Source organism: Callorhinchus milii, unplaced genomic scaffold (genome assembly GCF_018977255.1).
Source record: "Callorhinchus milii isolate IMCB2004 unplaced genomic scaffold, IMCB_Cmil_1.0 Scaffold20, whole genome shotgun sequence".
Lineage (NCBI taxonomy): Eukaryota > Metazoa > Chordata > Chondrichthyes > Chimaeriformes > Callorhinchidae > Callorhinchus > Callorhinchus milii.
Genome location: NW_024704761.1, coordinates 11846774 through 11862926, shown reverse-complemented (window position 1 = coordinate 11862926; position 16153 = coordinate 11846774). Strand labels below are relative to the sequence as shown.

The 16153-nt window shown below is 51.8% G+C and overlaps 1 protein-coding gene across 1 annotated transcript; it reads left to right on the top strand.

Moving 5' to 3' along the window:
* Positions 1 to 1750: 1750 nt before the first annotated feature.
* Positions 1751 to 11559, top strand: ca10a (carbonic anhydrase Xa; the record flags this gene model as incomplete). The annotated part of the gene is made up of 7 exons (XM_042342574.1): positions 1751 to 1906; positions 5786 to 5971; positions 6706 to 6801; positions 7230 to 7302; positions 8053 to 8207; positions 8576 to 8750; positions 11285 to 11559. Coding segments are annotated over 7 exons (864 nt in total), but the record flags the coding sequence as incomplete, so codon positions are not given.
* Between the last annotated feature and the right edge of the window lie 4594 nt (positions 11560 to 16153).

Below are 16153 nucleotides of genomic sequence, written 5' to 3'. Positions count from 1 at the left end.
ATTCACTATGGTACACCAGCCACCTCCGCTCCCTTAAGGACAGGTGCACCCCACTGAGCGCACTTGGCTTAAATCAAATTTAACGGTCCATCGGCAGATTTGGCTGGACCTTATCAAATCTTACTACTCCGCCCTCACCTCTGCTAAATCGACAATCTTGGAGGCCAAGGAGAACCCCAGGCTCCACTGGCTCCCCCTCACACAGAGGATACAGTTCAAGATCCTGGTCCTTACCTTCAAAGCCCTCCATGGTCTTGCTCCCCCCTACCTCTGCGACCTCCTAACCCCCTACCATCCTGCTCGCTCCCTCCGCTCAGCGGGCTCCGGCCTGCTTCACGTTCCCCACCTCACACGCCCCACTATTGGCAGGCGGACCTTCAGCCACTCTGCCCCTACCCTCTGGAACTCCATCCCGCAGTCCCTCCATCTCGCCCCCTCCCTTGCCTCCTTCAAGACCCATCTCAAGCCTCTTCGACCGAGCTTTCGATCGCCCTGTTTCCCCCTCCCTGCCCTCCCCAATCCCGACCGCCAGCTCAGGTCTGAAACTCTGACTGTCCGGCACCTCAGGACATCCTCCCAACATGAAAGGCACTATACACATGTAATTTGGTTGTTTTTGTTGTGTGTGTGGGGAGTAGGGGGCTGTGTGTGGGGAGTAGGGGACTGTGTGTGGGGAGTAGGGGCCGTGTGTGGGGAGTAGGGGGTGTGTGGGGAGTAGGGGGCGTGTGTGGGGAGTAGGGGGCTGTGTGTGGGGAGTAGGGGGCTGTGTGTGGGGAGTAGGGGGCTGTGTGTGGGGAGTAGGGGGTGTGTGGGGAGGGGGGTTGTCTGTGGGGAGTAGGGGGCCGTGTGTGGGGAGTAGGGGGCCGTGTGTGGGGAGTAGGGGGCCGTGTGTGGGGAGTAGGGGGCGTGTGTGGGGAGTAGGGGCCGTGTGTGGGGAGTAGGGGGCCGTGTGTGGGAGTGGGGGCCGTGTGTGGGGAGTAGGGGGCCGTGTGTGGGGAGTAGGGGGCCGTGTGTGGGGAGTAGGGGGCCGTGTGTGGGGAGTAGGGGGCCGTGTGTGGGGAGTAGGGGGCCGTGTGTGGTGGTAGTAGGGGGCCGTGTGTGGGGAGTAGGGGGCTGTGTGTGGGGAGGGAGCTACAGTCATCTGTAACACAGTACACTGAGGAAGTGGGAGCTATGGTAACAGCACAGACACACACACGTCAGTGAGACAGACTCTCACTCCTGACATGTTGTGAAAAAAGAATTTTAAATTTTAAAAGAAATGCTTCTTTTTCCAAAGACGAGATCATTTGCGTGAGTGACTGTCTGTGTGAGTGTGTCTGTGTGAATGTGTGTTTCTGTGCGTGTGTGTGTCTATACGCGTGTGTGTCTGTGCGTGTGTGTGCGAGGAGGAGGAGAAGGTTACTTTGCATTCAGGAAGGAAACGCACAGATCATAAGATTGTGTTTTATCAACTCCCCAACCGTACCTGTCCATGACACCATTGCCCTATTCAAGCCGGGATCCCACTGTTCGACTGCACTGAGTGACTCTCCAACAGATCAAGTCCCAATCCCCCACTCCACCCCCCCATTCCCCTACCCTGTCCCACACTCCATCCCCCCTCCCCCACCCCACTCCCCCACCCCATCCACCACTCCCCTACCCTATCCCCTGTTACCCCAACATCCCCCGCACCCCCACCCCATTTAACATGACATGTTTTGACGTGACATGGCATGTTTTGACATGACTTGGTGTGATCTGTGTGTGTTTTGCTGCAGTTCCCTCGTTCTGGGGGCTGGTGAACTCCGCCTGGAACCTGTGCTCGGTGGGAAAGAGGCAATCGCCCATCAATATCGAGACAAGCCACATGATCTTTGACCCCTTTCTTACGCCTCTGCGCATTAATACAGGGAGCAGGAAGGTAAGTGCCTTCCCCTACGCCCCTCCCCCACTGCACTTCAACCTCCACCCATTCCCCTACACCCCCCTTCCTGCCCTTCCTCCTCCTCTACCCTCCCCATCCATACCGCCCCACCGCCCTCGCCCTCCGCACCTCCCCCACCTACTCCGCCTCTCTCTCCCCACCCTCTTTCCCCTCTGCCCCTGCCCCCACCCCCCACCACCCCTTGCTCCGAGGTGTGGAGTGGGGAAAGGGAGAGATTGAGGAATCTCTTGAGCCCCTCCCCCGCCCCCCGGGGGATCCGTGTGTAATAATTACCTTTTTCCTTAAACTGAAATGAGAAAAAGGCTGAAGAGCGGGAGGAAACAGGGATGAATATTTATGAGGTTTTTAATGTTTTCGGTGTTTGTTGCCGGGACCAGCGACAGAGACCATAAATCCTGCTTTCAAAAATTTCCCTATTTTTAACCCCCTGTTTGCTGTGTGAATATTCCTGCTCTAACCAGGACCTGTTATGCCGAGCCGCTGGCTCTGGCCTGTCCAGGGTAACGTGGCGATGACCACGCGGGATTACCCACTGCCAGATCAAACACACACGTAGAAACAGGAGGAGGCCATTCAGCCCCTTGAGCCTGTTCCGCCATTCTATTGGATCATGGCTGATCTGAACCTCAACTGCAATTACCTGCCTTTGCCCCATACTGCTAATATTACTTGCCACACGCATGAATAGGCAACACTGGGTACACACACAGCGTGCACACACTTTGTCTGACTATAATATACACACACACAGAGAGCACACACTGTGTCTGACTACAATACACAGGCACGATAGTCACACAGTGAACGGATAGAGCGATGCTGGAGGCACTAACAGTGGCTCTCTCTCTATCTCTCACACTCGCACTCTCTCTCTCTCTCTCTGTGAAAGGAACCCTTTGCCCGGTGCCTTTTATGCATTGTCTTTGACAGAGCCTTTGTATATTACATTTCAATGCACAGCCTTTTCATGGCTGGTGTGTGTGTGTGTGTGTGTGTGTGCGTGTATGTGTCCAGCGCAGAGTGGCAACTCTTCACACCAGCTGATCTATTTCATGTAAATAAATAATATCCCCGACAGTCACGGCACACAAACACCCGGGTTAAATCAGCCGATTTTCAAAGCCCTTTTTTTCTAGGTCTTTGATATATGTAATATGATATTTTGGGATTTCTCAATCAGGCGTGTGTTACCTCGGCTCAGCCCCCACCAGGCACATGTACACACGCACATACAAACATGCACAGACATACACGTGCAAGGACACACGCAATGTTGGTGGCTTGTGTCTAATGGGGAGAGGGGAAGCCACACATAAGCAGCTTTAAGAGCTTTACGGTGGTTTCAGGACAATTGGATGGTTTGTTTGGCCGGGAGCCCAGGGGGGAAAAACAGCAATAAATTGTATTGAAACAGTGAATGGGAATTTGTCCCAAAGACAGCCCTGGGGGTGGGGGGGAGGGCAGTCTGTGGAATAGATTCCCCTTCACTTTTTCAACACAATTTATTGTTGGCTTAGCCTGGCTCAGTGTAAAGCTCTCTCTCACCTCTGAGACAGAAGATTACGGGTTCAAGCCCCCATGATGGGATTTGGAATCACGGTCTAAGCTGACCCGCCAATGCAGCCCTGGGGTTTGTTGCACTGTTAGAGATGTCGTCCTTCTGAAGAGATGTTAAACCGAGGTTGTCTCTCTGTTCATGTAGATGTTAAAGATCCTGCGGTGCTAATGGAAAAGTGATGGGACTCTCTCTCTCTCCCCATGTCCTGGCCAACAATCCCCCAAATAAAATTGGTCACTCACTCCATGGTTGTTTGTGTGACATCGCTGTGTGCAATTGGCTGCCATGTTTGCTTACAAATACACAGAGTCACTCCATTTCGCAATATATCCCGTGAAGCGCTTTGCGACATCCTTCCGACCTGATAGGGCGCTGTATGAAATGCAAGGATTATTATTTGGGGCCCAGACAGACAGACAGACAGACTGTGTGTGCTCAGAGAGCAGACGCGGCTGATCGCAGTTTGTTCCCTACTCCTTGCCTCTCTGTGAAATGCATTTGATAAGCCCCTGATGGTAGTGGTTATTGTGAATTATTTTTGAATGGATTTAATACAAGTGCGGAGGCCTGCCCTCCCACAGAGTGTTTAATGTAACCCCAGCCTTGCAATTCAGCTTCCAGAATAGCCAAATAATCTGTTTATTATAACCCACTGTGGAGCAAGGGGCCGGGATTGAGATCTGCTCAGTGTTTGCTGACAGTACACTCACCACATAATTACTGGCTGCTCCCACCTGCCATTGGCAACCCAGCTGCATGGCTCTAGCTCAGGTGCTGCATTACTGCGTTACTGAAGGCCAGAGCTGCAGCGCTTCATTGCTGAGGCCAGGCACTGCCATGCTGGAGCCTATGAGGGTATTTTACCCCCTGCAGAGCTAATGCTGACACAGAGCCACCACATGCTTGGCCTTTCCATCTCCGTCATGATTTCGTCTCAAACACTCCATTAACTCACACACACACACACGGGCGTGAGCAAGGCTATGTGCCTCCTCCGTCAAGCTCTAGCCTTTAATTCCATTTCCCCACGGTTTCGGCATTCCCCCCCACCGCCCCGCCTTCGGCTGAGTGTAACCCTCCCGCTTGATTCTGTGTGTGGCCGTGGTGTGTGTCCCTCCCACAATCCATGACAGATCTTGTGTCAAGAAATCTGTCCTGATCTCACTGCTAACCAATTTCCGGGCTCCAATTTCTCTTCCCGTTTAACTCCCGTGATGGATTCGGATTTACTGCCGTGTGTTTGGCCGGGAAATCCCGTGTTCCTGAGATCCTGAGTGACTTTTCTCAACCTCTCCCTCTCTCCCTCCATTCTCTCTCCCTCCCCCCGTCTCTCTCTCTCTCACTCTCTCTCCCTCCCTTTCTCTCATCTATTACATCTGCTCTTGTTAAACACAATTAGTTCAATCAGAGTGAGTTAATCGCGGTCCTGTGTTGCTTCGATCAGTTCCAGAAACTGCAACCACTGCAACACTCCTCCCTCCCCAGGGACGTGTAGTCAGTCCACTTCACTGGCTCCATCTCAACCCAAATAATACTGTGTAAATAACATAGAGACAGCGCTCAGTCTCCAGCTAGTAATTGGTTACACAGGCTTCACACCACAGTCTCACTGGAGAGCATTTACTCTGGGATCAGGCTCTATTTTCATGTTGTCCTTGGATTAGTGTTTCCCTCCACTGAGCGTAAACTCTCAATCAGAGAGTGGTAAAGGGAGAGTTCGCGACTGAGAGGGTTTGTGCGTGAGAGGCTCGACTGTGCTAACTCCCTGCTCACCAGCCTTCCCAACTTCACTCCACAAGCTGCAGATTATTCGGAACCCTGCAGTCCGTGTCCTCTCCCGCACCAGACTCCATGACCCTCGTCCGGCTCCGCTGGCTCCCCATCCCTCAGAGGATAGAGTTCAAAATCCTGGTCCTCGCCTTCAAGGCTGTCCACAGCCTTGCTCCTCATGCCTCTGTGACCTATTAACACCATATAGACCTGTCCACTTCCTGCTCCATGTCCCCGCCTTGACCGCCCCACCATTTGCAGTTCAGGCCATCAGTCTTTCTGCCCCGACCCTCAGGAACTCCATCCTGGAGCGGCTCCGCTGGCTCCCCTATTGCCCACTTTCCCTCCTTCAAAGCCCATCTCAAGACCTTCTTCTTGAACCGTTGCTTTGGTCACCCTCCCTCTTCCGTCCACTTGACACCAACACCAGCTCGGGGCCAAATGGCTGATGGGCCAGTTCTTTGGGCCCAAGGTGAAAGGCACCGCGTAAAGGTAACGTGTTGTTGTCGTTGTTGTTAATGTTGCAGGTCAGTGGGACCATGTATAACACGGGCCGACACGTGTCGCTGCGGCTGGACAAGGAGCACCTGGTGAACGTGTCCGGGGGCCCCATGGCTTACAGCCACCGTCTGGAGGAGATCCGCCTGCACTTTGGCAGCGAGGACAGCCAAGGCTCCGAGCACCTGCTTAACGGCCAGGCCTTCTCCGGGGAGGTGAGCACCGGGGGGCTGGATGGGTGGGGAAGAGGGACCAGTGGGGAGAGGGGACGGCAGAGACGGGAAGGGCTGGCAAGGTGGCATGGGGCGGGGGAAAGGCCCGTGGGAGAAGGGGCTGGCGGGAGGGGCTGGGGGCGGGGGTTGGCAGGGAGGGGGAGGGAGGTCTTTCTGCCCCGACCCTTTTGTGCTTTTGTTGGTGTGGAAAGGAGCGGCTGGGAAAGGTCAGGAGCCTCCCCCGAGGAGGGAGGGGGGTATGGCACTAACAGCGAGCAGTAAGCCAGGTGGCAGCAGCTCTCTTGGTGAACATGGCGACTGTTCGGCTCCCCAGGGGCCTGGGGCCAGGGAGAGGGATAGCGACCGGGCCCTCTTCCCTCCAGGGTTGTGGGGGTGCACAGTTTACCTGGCTCAATCCTTGTGCTCTCAGGTCTAACGCAGGAGGTTGTGGGTTGAAGCCACCTCTGTTATTATTGTGATTATTGTACAGGCTCCTGGTTAATTAAGGCTGATTATTACTTGTGCAGTTGCAGTGCAACACTGGTTGGGGGTGGGGGGGGGGTTCATTGTCAGAGGAGGCGATGAGATGTTGGGGGGCTGATTGAGGTGGGGGTGAGATGTGGGGGGTTTGTGAGGGAGGAGTAGGGTATGGGGGTGAGGGGTGGGGGGGTTCTGTGGGGCTGTGGGAGTAGGGGGGAGGGAGTGACCTCACTGACGGTGTGTCTGTGGTGCGGCAGGTACAGCTGATTCACTATAACCACGAGCTGTACAGCAACGTCAGCGAAGCTTCCCGCAGCCCCCACGGCCTGCTGGTGGTCTCCATCTTCATAAAGGTACGTCAGTATCCGGGCCAGGCTTGCAGGAACCCACAGGGAATCAAACACCAGCCCTTTTGAAGGGAGAATAATCCCTTAAAAGAAAAATCCGGTCTCTCAACCCACTACTGTTTGTGGGACACTCACTGCTGTGCACAATTGGCTTCCGAGTTTCGCCTGCAAAATACACAGTCACTACACTTTACAGTATATTCTGTGAAGCACTTTGAGGCCTCTCAAAGACGTGATAAGGTGCTGTATCACGTGCAAGGATTATTATTATTATTATGCCAGTGCCCAGCCTGTCCAAGTGCCCCTTAACACATGTCTCTCTCACATCTCTCTCTCTCACACGTCCCTCTCTCTCTCACACGTCCCCCTCTCACACACACATCTCTCTCACCCGTCTCTCCCCCTCTCTCACACACATCTCACTCTCTCTCCAGGTATCTGAAATGGCGAATCCGTTCTTAAACCGATTGCTGAACAGAGACACGATCACCAGGATCACATATAAAAGTAAGAGCGATGGAGAGTCAGTGGGGATGTGTACAAGAGCAATGGATATTCGGGAAGTGACGGGGATATGGAGATAAAATATGGGAGAATGGGGTCAAACCACCTGCCGACAATGTAATGAAGTGGGGCAGCGGGCTGATGACCCCCTCCTGTCCCCCTCCTGTCCCGGGGCTCACTGTCTGACCAGTTCAATCCCAGATTGTTCAGTTCTGTTTTCCTGCCTTTTCCCCACATCACCTGCTTCCCTCTAGTGTTCGTCTGTTCCCCTCTTTTTTGGTGGGGTGGGGTTCCAGACGGGTGTCTGGCACATACAGAAACCCATCACCTGCTTAAGAGTCTCCAAACCAAGCTGAGAATTCCACACATCCCACCGACACATGGAAATCCCAGAGATACATTGTTGGAATGGAATGCACTCTCTCTCTCGCTCACTCATTCTCACTCTCTCTCCCCCTGGAAGGACTCATCCTGCTTAACTAATTCCGCAGAGTATTAGGCGCAGGTTGGCAAGAGCCAAGGCTTGGGGGAGCCCAGAATGTGTATTGGGGTAACTGCTGGAGTCTAACCAGCTAAAACCACATAGCTTGCCATCGATAGCGCTACCTGGCCATCTTTCCCCTCTGACACACCGAGCACCACCGTGTGTGTGTATGCAGGGGGTGGGGGGGGGGTGAAATGTGTGTGTGGGGGTGGGGTGGTGGGAAGTGTAACCAGGGTTTGTGTGTAACCTCTTGTCTCCTCTCCTCACAGATGATGCCTATTTACTGCAGTCGCTGAACATTGAGGAGCTATACCCAGAGACTCCCAGCTTCATAACCTACGAGGGCTCCATGACGGTCCCAGCCTGTTATGAGACAGTTTCCTGGATTATAATGAACAAACCCGTGTATATAACACGGATGCAGGTACTGACATCCTCCCTCCCTCCCTCACTCACTCCCTCACTCACTCACTCACTCGCACCTCACCTGTTTACACAGGTTCCCCCCCCACCCACACTTATCCACCTTCACTAATTCTCATTCTACACTGCTCACCTGTCCTGTCCACTCAAGTGTTCAGCCCTCTCTTTCCCTCTCTCTCTTTTTTCCTTCCTCTCATTCTCTCTTGCACTTTCTCTCACTCTCTCTTATGCTCTCTCTCACTCCCTCACTGTTGCCCTCACTCTCTTTTTCTTTATTCTTTCCTCTCGTTCTCTCTTGCTCTTTCTCTCACTCTCTCTCGTTCTCTCTCTCACTCACTCACTGTTGCTCTCTCTCTCTCTGTGTGACAGATGCATTCTCTAAGGCTCCTGAGCCAGAATCAGCCGTCACAGATATTCCTGAGCATGAGCGATAATTTCCGGCCCGTTCAATTACTCAACAACCGCTGTATCCGCACCAACATCAACTTCAGCCTCCCCGGGAAGGACTGTCCCAACAACCGGGCCCAGAAACTACAGTACCGGGGTGAGCTCCACGCTGCCCACTACCCCCAACTCCTCCTCCCCCCACCCCATCACCGCATGGCACACAGCTCCCACTGCTCCACCTCGGAGCACAACATACACCAACCAATGACTCCAGAGTCAACCAATCTGGGCATCTTCACGAGCACAAGCATACAGGCGCAAGCACGCAGATGCACACACCATTGCACGCGCAAGCACACAGACACACACACCATTGCACACCCGCACACACAAACACAGAGACACACACACCATTGCGCACGCGCACACACGCAAGCACGCAGACGCACACACCATTGCACACGCACACACATGCAAGCATGTAGGCACACAGACACACACACCATTGTGCACCCGCACACACGCATGCACACGCACACACACGCAAGCACGCAGGCGCACAGACACACCATTGCACACGCACGCATAATAATAATAATCCTTGCATTTGATATAGCGCTTTTCACGTCGGGAGGACATCCCAAAGCGCTTCACAGAACACACTGTAAAGTGAATTGACTGTATATTGTGGGCGAACGCGGCAGCCAATTGCGCACAGCAATGTCCCACAAACAGTCGTAGATTGAAAATGACCAATTTATTATTGTTTTTGGTTTTGGAGGGATTATTATTAGGCTCTGTGTGGAGTAAGGAAACTTGCCCAAGGTTTGGCCCTCTGCCTGGAATTGAACTCAGGTCCCTCGCTTACAAAGCGAGTGCTCTAACCACTGAGCTACAGGACTCCACGTGCAAGCACGCAGACGCACACAGCATTCCACACACGCAAACACGTAAACATGCAGACAAACACACCATTGCACACACGCGCACACAACAAGCATGCAGATGCACAGCACACACCATTGCACATGCACGCGCGCACACTCAAGCACGCAGACACACACACCATTGCACACACACGCAAGAACACACACGTGCACACACAAGCATGCAGATACGCACACTATTGCATACACACATGCGCGCACAAACATACACGCACAACGTACCCACATGCTCACACACAAACATGTGCACACATAACACTTTGCCACAACCGTCTGCAAACAGTTATATAACCACAATTATCGTGGAGGGCTGTAGCTCAGTGGTTAGAGCGCTCATCTCACAAGCGAGTGGACCCGGGTTTGATTCCCGGCACTGCGAAACCTAAGGCAAGTTCCTTACTCCACACGGCTCTGTTTACCAGCAGTAAGTAGGAATCCAGTTGTTAGTTGATTTGTTATAATGATTTGGTCACTCAATCCCTACTGTTTGTGGGACGCTGCTGTGTGCCATTGGCTGCCGCGTTTCCCCCACGAAATGCACAGTCAATTACAGAATATTCTGTGAGGCACTTTAAGACGTCTCAAAGACGTGATAAGGTGCTATATCAAATGCAAGGATTATTATTATTATTTTTATTATTATTGATCTATTGAGAGGGAATTAGACCAACCTTCATTAGAAGAAATAAAATAATATAAGAGCAGGGAATGGGGTTAGAGTAGAGAGCTCCAGTGGGGGAGCGAACACCAGCTCAGACACGATGGGGAGATTTCAGTTAAAGATTTCCTGTAACTTGTCAGTCGGGGTAGTGTGTGTGTGTGTGTGCGTGTGTGGGGGTGAGGGGTGGGGGGAGCGAAGGGCCTGCGGGGGGAAGGTGTGCACAGTTATTGTAACGTCCCTGTGTACCGATCATTTCTGAAGCCCCCTAAACTCGGTTGCATCTTTCAGCGCAACACAGCGTACAGTCGGGATGAGCTCCGAAGTTTATTCCCAAAACAAATTCATCCGAATTGGCCACGGAGGTAAGTGCAGCGACAGAGGCTTTCCTTCCCACCAGCCAGATCCAAACCCAGACAAATTCCAATACCCATTGGCATTCGCCCAATCCTGCTCATCCCTGCTGTATGGCATGTAACCAGCGTGCCCACCCCCTCCCCCACCACCCGCCCACCCAGCGTGGCGCTGTGTGCACACACGTGTGTGTATGTGTGTGCGTTTGCAACTCCGCATCACCCCCTGTGTGTACAGCACACGCTGGATAAAGGGAAACACTTCACTCCCGTGTGTGGCGTAGGTGTGTGCGGGAGGTTTCAGGGGAGGGGGGCTGGGGAGGGAGGCACGGGGAGAGGTTGCGTAGCAATGGGTGGGAGGGATTGGGCTCCACACTCTCGCTCACCAGCTGGTGTGAATGGTTCTCTGATGCTCTGTGTATGATGTGGGTTTTACAGCTGTGTGAGGGCTGACAGCACAAGATTGCCCCAAATTCAGCACCAAATTACCCTCCTGACTGTGGAGGGGAGCTCGGGGGGTGTACGGGGTGTGGTGGGGTGGGGGCTATGGTGGGGAGGGTGGCCAATGGTCTAGTTGGTGACCAGGTTGGCTTATCCCCACGTTTACTCTGTTGTCCTGACTCAGTGACGATGGGGCTGTGTATGTGTTGACGATATGAATTCACTCTCTCTCTCTCTCTCTCTCTTTCTCTCTCGCTTTCTCTCGCTCTCTTGCTCTCCCTCTCTCTCACAGTGAATGAATGGCTTCTGAAATAACACGAAGTCTCCCATCCCAACTACTAGCGGAGGGTTACCATAACAACTGGTGTCCGTCCACCGCTCACAACCTCCCAGACACTCACATTCACACGTGTGCTCAAAACACACACACACAGGTACTCGAACACACACAAACATACATACTCGCACAGGCTCAAACATGCACATAAAGACATGCACACATGCTAAAATAAGGCCATGCAAACACATCCTCACACGCACACATGCATACACAAACAAGCACATACACATGTGCACACACACACGTCCACAAGCACGCACATGTCACACACACACATGTCCACACACACAAACGTTCATACACACACGTCCTCACAGATAAACGTGCACACAAACGCACGTCCACACACACACACACGTACACACACACACATGTCCACACACACGATCACACATACACATGTACCTACGCAGACCGGGTTGTGAGGAGCCGAGATTCTTTTAGATTTAAAATTTATTTTACAAGAAAATTCAGAACAACGACAGAGATTTCTGGAATTTGATACTCGAACTTTGGGAGTAAACCTGGGAATATCGGGATATAACCCACCAGGCAGCCGGCCTCGCCAGCCACAGCGACAGGAGCCTTTGTACATACAGACTGGTCCTCGCTCCACACAGGCTCCAGCCCATTGTGTCACCGCGAGGAACTGAGAGACATCAAGGGAGGGAGAGGAGCCGGGGTTTCCCTTCCCCCCAACTCAACACCAGCCCCCCCTCAAACCCCCCCAACCCCCTCAACCTAGCACCTCAACCGAACCCCAAGCCAATACCCCAAACCCAACCCCAACTACACCAACTCGCCCCCTCAACCCAATCCCAATCGCCCCCAAACTAACCCACCCGCTCTCCCCCTCAACTCAACCCCCCACCAACACCCCCCTCAATCCTATCCCAACCCAATGCCGGTGCCCCCCAAACCCCCCAATCTAACCACCCCCTCAACCCAACGATCCCAACCAAACCTCTCTACCTAATCCAACCCTCATCCCAACTCTGCCCCATCCCTGAACCCTATTTCTCAGCTCAACACATTTGCTTCAGTTCTTCAGTCAGTGAGTGAGGACATCATGCCTGCGCGTGCAAATTATTTGTGTGGTGAGTCTTGTACATACATCCATTCCCTGGACATGGGCCGGGCGGGCACAGCGGGCAGATGACGGACACTGTGTGCCCGGTGCAGGTGCTGTGGGCACCGCTGGCCTCGGGCGGGGGGAGGGGGGAGGGTTGAGCTGTTGCCTTTTTGTTAATTGTTTACAATATTCATACACTGTGTTTGGTTTGAATGTCGGGAGATCTCAATAAATGTGGTTTGAAAAAAGTTAATCTGAATCTTTGTCATTTGCATTTGCAATTCTTCCCCTTCCGCCCACCCCCACCCCCCGGCAGGTCGTGGGCAAGTGGGGAGCGGGTGCAGTGGGTGGGGGAGGGAGGTGGGATGGGGAGGAGAGAACATCCCGTCCTGTGGTTTCTCAGCAACATCGCTCCCGGCATTGTGTTAACATTGTGGTAACAGCAGGGACTGTGGATCAGATACTAATCTGGAGAGAGGAGCAATTCACTGAATAAAAACGGATTTAATCAAAAGAGCTTTTGTGTGCGGCTCAGGGCAGAGCCTTTGCTGAGGACACGAGAGAAACTGGAGAATATGATGGTAGCTGAGAGCAAGACAGAAATTCATATCAACTCGGGAACCACGGATGGACGGGATTGAAGTTGAGAAACAGGGCAGGGAAGAGACACAGTGAAGCTCCCTCTATAGGGAAGGTAGACAGAATCTCTGCTCTGTTCAGATAGAGACAAAAATGATTAATTTTCACTGTAAAAATTACCACAATAACATTTTCTTAAAAATTTTAGTTTATTAAAGTAAAATATATGAAGCTCTTGACCCAGGCCCTTGTTAACCAATGTTCTTGTCTCTGGGTCAGAAGGTTGTGGCACCCAATGGATTAATAATAGAACAGTCACTACACCTCACAGCCATGAGTTGTGAAGCTTTGAGCTATTTCTCTGATGATTTTTTTCTGAAAAACAAAAAGGCAAAATGCTGGAAATCTGAAATAAAAACAGGAGTGGGTGGAAACACACAGCAGGTCAGGAAGCATCTAATCAGAGAGGACATTGACCTTTGATCATCGACCTGAAACATTAGCTCACCTTCCTCTCTCCGCAGACGCTGCCTGACCTGCTCAGTGTTCCCAGTCACTTTGGTTTTCCCTGTCGCTGTCCGTGATTATTGGTCGCCATCGTGTGGCCACACAGTAACATTACAGGGAAGGTTTGGTCAACTGGAATCATAGAATTATACAGAACAGAAGGAGGCCATTCGGCCCATTGTGTCTGTGCCGCTCTTTAAAAAGAGCTTCCAAATCAACCCCACTCCCCCGCTCTCTCCCCATAGCCCTGATCAACCCCACTCCCCCGCTCTCTCCCCATAGCCCTGATCAACCCCACTCCCCCGCTCTCTCCCCATAGCCCTGATCAACCCCACTCCCCCGCTCTCTCCCCATAGCCCTGATCAACCCCACTCCCCCGCTCTCTCCCCATAGCCCTGATCAACCCCACTCCCCCGCTCTCTCCCCATAGCCCTGATCAACCCCACTCCCCCGCTCTCTCCCCATAGCCCTGATCAACCCCACTCCCCCCCTCTCTCCCCATAGCCCTGATCAACCCCACTCCCCCGCTCTCTCCCCATAGCCCTGATCAACCCCACTCCCCCGCTCTCTCCCCATAGCCCTGATCAACCCCACTCCCCCGCTCTCTCCCCATAGCCCTGATCAACCCCACTCCCCCGCTCTCTCCCCATAGCCCTGATCAACCCCACTCCCCCGCTCTCTCCCATAGCCTGATCAACCCCACTCCCCCGCTCTCTCCCCATAGCTCTGATCAACCCCACTCCCCCGCTCTCTCCCCATAGCCCTGCAAACTTGTCCTTCCAAAATAATTATATACTTCTCACTTAAAAGTTGTATCAAATCAGCTTCCACCAGCCTTTCAGGTAATGTATTCCAGATCCCAAAACTTGCTGTGTGAAAATATTTCTCCCCTCTGTTTCTTTTAACAACTATTTTAAATCGGTGCCCTCGGGTTACTGACCCACCAGCCAGTGGTTTCTCCTTGTTCACCCTATCGAATCCCCTCATAATTTTGAAAACTTCTATTAAGTCTCCTCTTAACCTTCCCTGCCCCAAGGAGAATAATCCCGGCTTCTCTCGCCTCTCCTGATAATTGAAGCCCCTCATTCCTGGTACCATTCTGGTCAATCTCCTTTGCACTCTCTCCAATGCCTTGATATCCTTCCTAAAGTGTGGGGCCCAGAACTGAGCACAGTCTCTCGCTGAGGTCTAACCAGTGTTTTATATAAAGGTTCATCATAACTTCCTGACTTGTGTATTCTATGGCCCTATTTATAAAGCCTAGTGTCCCGTATACTTTTTAACAGCTTTATCTGCCTGTCCGGCCACCTTCAAACATTTACTTACATTTACTTTATTTACTTAGAACTGGAGGGTTCTGACAATTGACTGCCTGACTGCCCTGAAATTCTGCCCAGTCTCAGTCTGCGAGACCATTTACCTTGAACTATAATGTGGCACAGAACTCGGAAAACCCTTAAACTCTAATCAAGGCTCAATGTAAGAATTTTCCATGATTCAGCGCAATCCACATTGAGCTCTCGTTCATGCTTATATTCTGACAGGCAAGTGTCGGGGCAATTTTTCACTATTTCTTAAGATTTCCTATTAAGAAATACCACCAAACCAACACCATCAATAAAGAATAAATGGCAGGGGAAGGAGAGGAGCTGAAATAAATGCAAGTCACACCTTGACTTCACGTTACAAAATGCAAAAGAAATCTTGAGGGTGATTAAATGTCATCCCTGAGCTCACTGTCATAATAACAATAATAATCTTTGCGTTTGAAAAACCGCCTTATGTCATTGAGACGTCTCAAAGCACTTCGCAGAATCTATTGTAAAGTGTAGTGACTGGGTATTGGGTGGGCGAAATGCAGTAGGCAATTGAGGACAGTCGTGTTCCACAAACAGTTGTGGATTGAGTGATATTTTTGGGATGGTTTATTACCTGCGGAAAGCGATACATCAATTGACTAACAACCGGGTTCTCACTTACTGCTAGATATACACAGTCGTGTAGAGCAAGGAAACTTGCCTAAGGTTTCGCCCCGTCTGGGAATCAAACCTGGGTCCTCTCACTTGCGAGGCGAGCGCTCTAAACCACAACATTACAGGACACCACATATCACACTTGTACGTACACACACCCACACACACACAGTCAGTCACAGACAGACAGAGCAATCCTGACAGGGCTGTAATGTTGGCTTTGCTTTAAAGGAACATTTCTGTGATGCCTGAATATTCCGATGTGCTGAATGAATCTTTCAGTTGCAGGAAAGTGTTACTGAGGCTCTGTGGAGGTTTTTGCAGTTCCCCAGAACAACCAGACGAGGACTCCATTGTCCAGCTTTGAGTTGCAGAGGGACATCCCAACACCTGGATGTTTTACATCAAAATTTGCAGATGACACAAAGTTAAGCGACACAGTAAATCGTGTGAATGGGAGCAGGAATTTACAAAGGGATTTAGACAGATTAAGTGAGTGGGCAAAACTGTAGCAGATGGAATTCATGTGTGAGGTCATCCACTATGGATCCCAAAATAGCTAAACAGAATATTTTCTAAATGGGGAGAAACTAAGAACTGTGGATGAGCAAAGGATTTGGATGTCCACGGACACAATTCACTAAAAACAAACTCACAGGTACAAACATCAAGAAGGTTAATGAGACATTG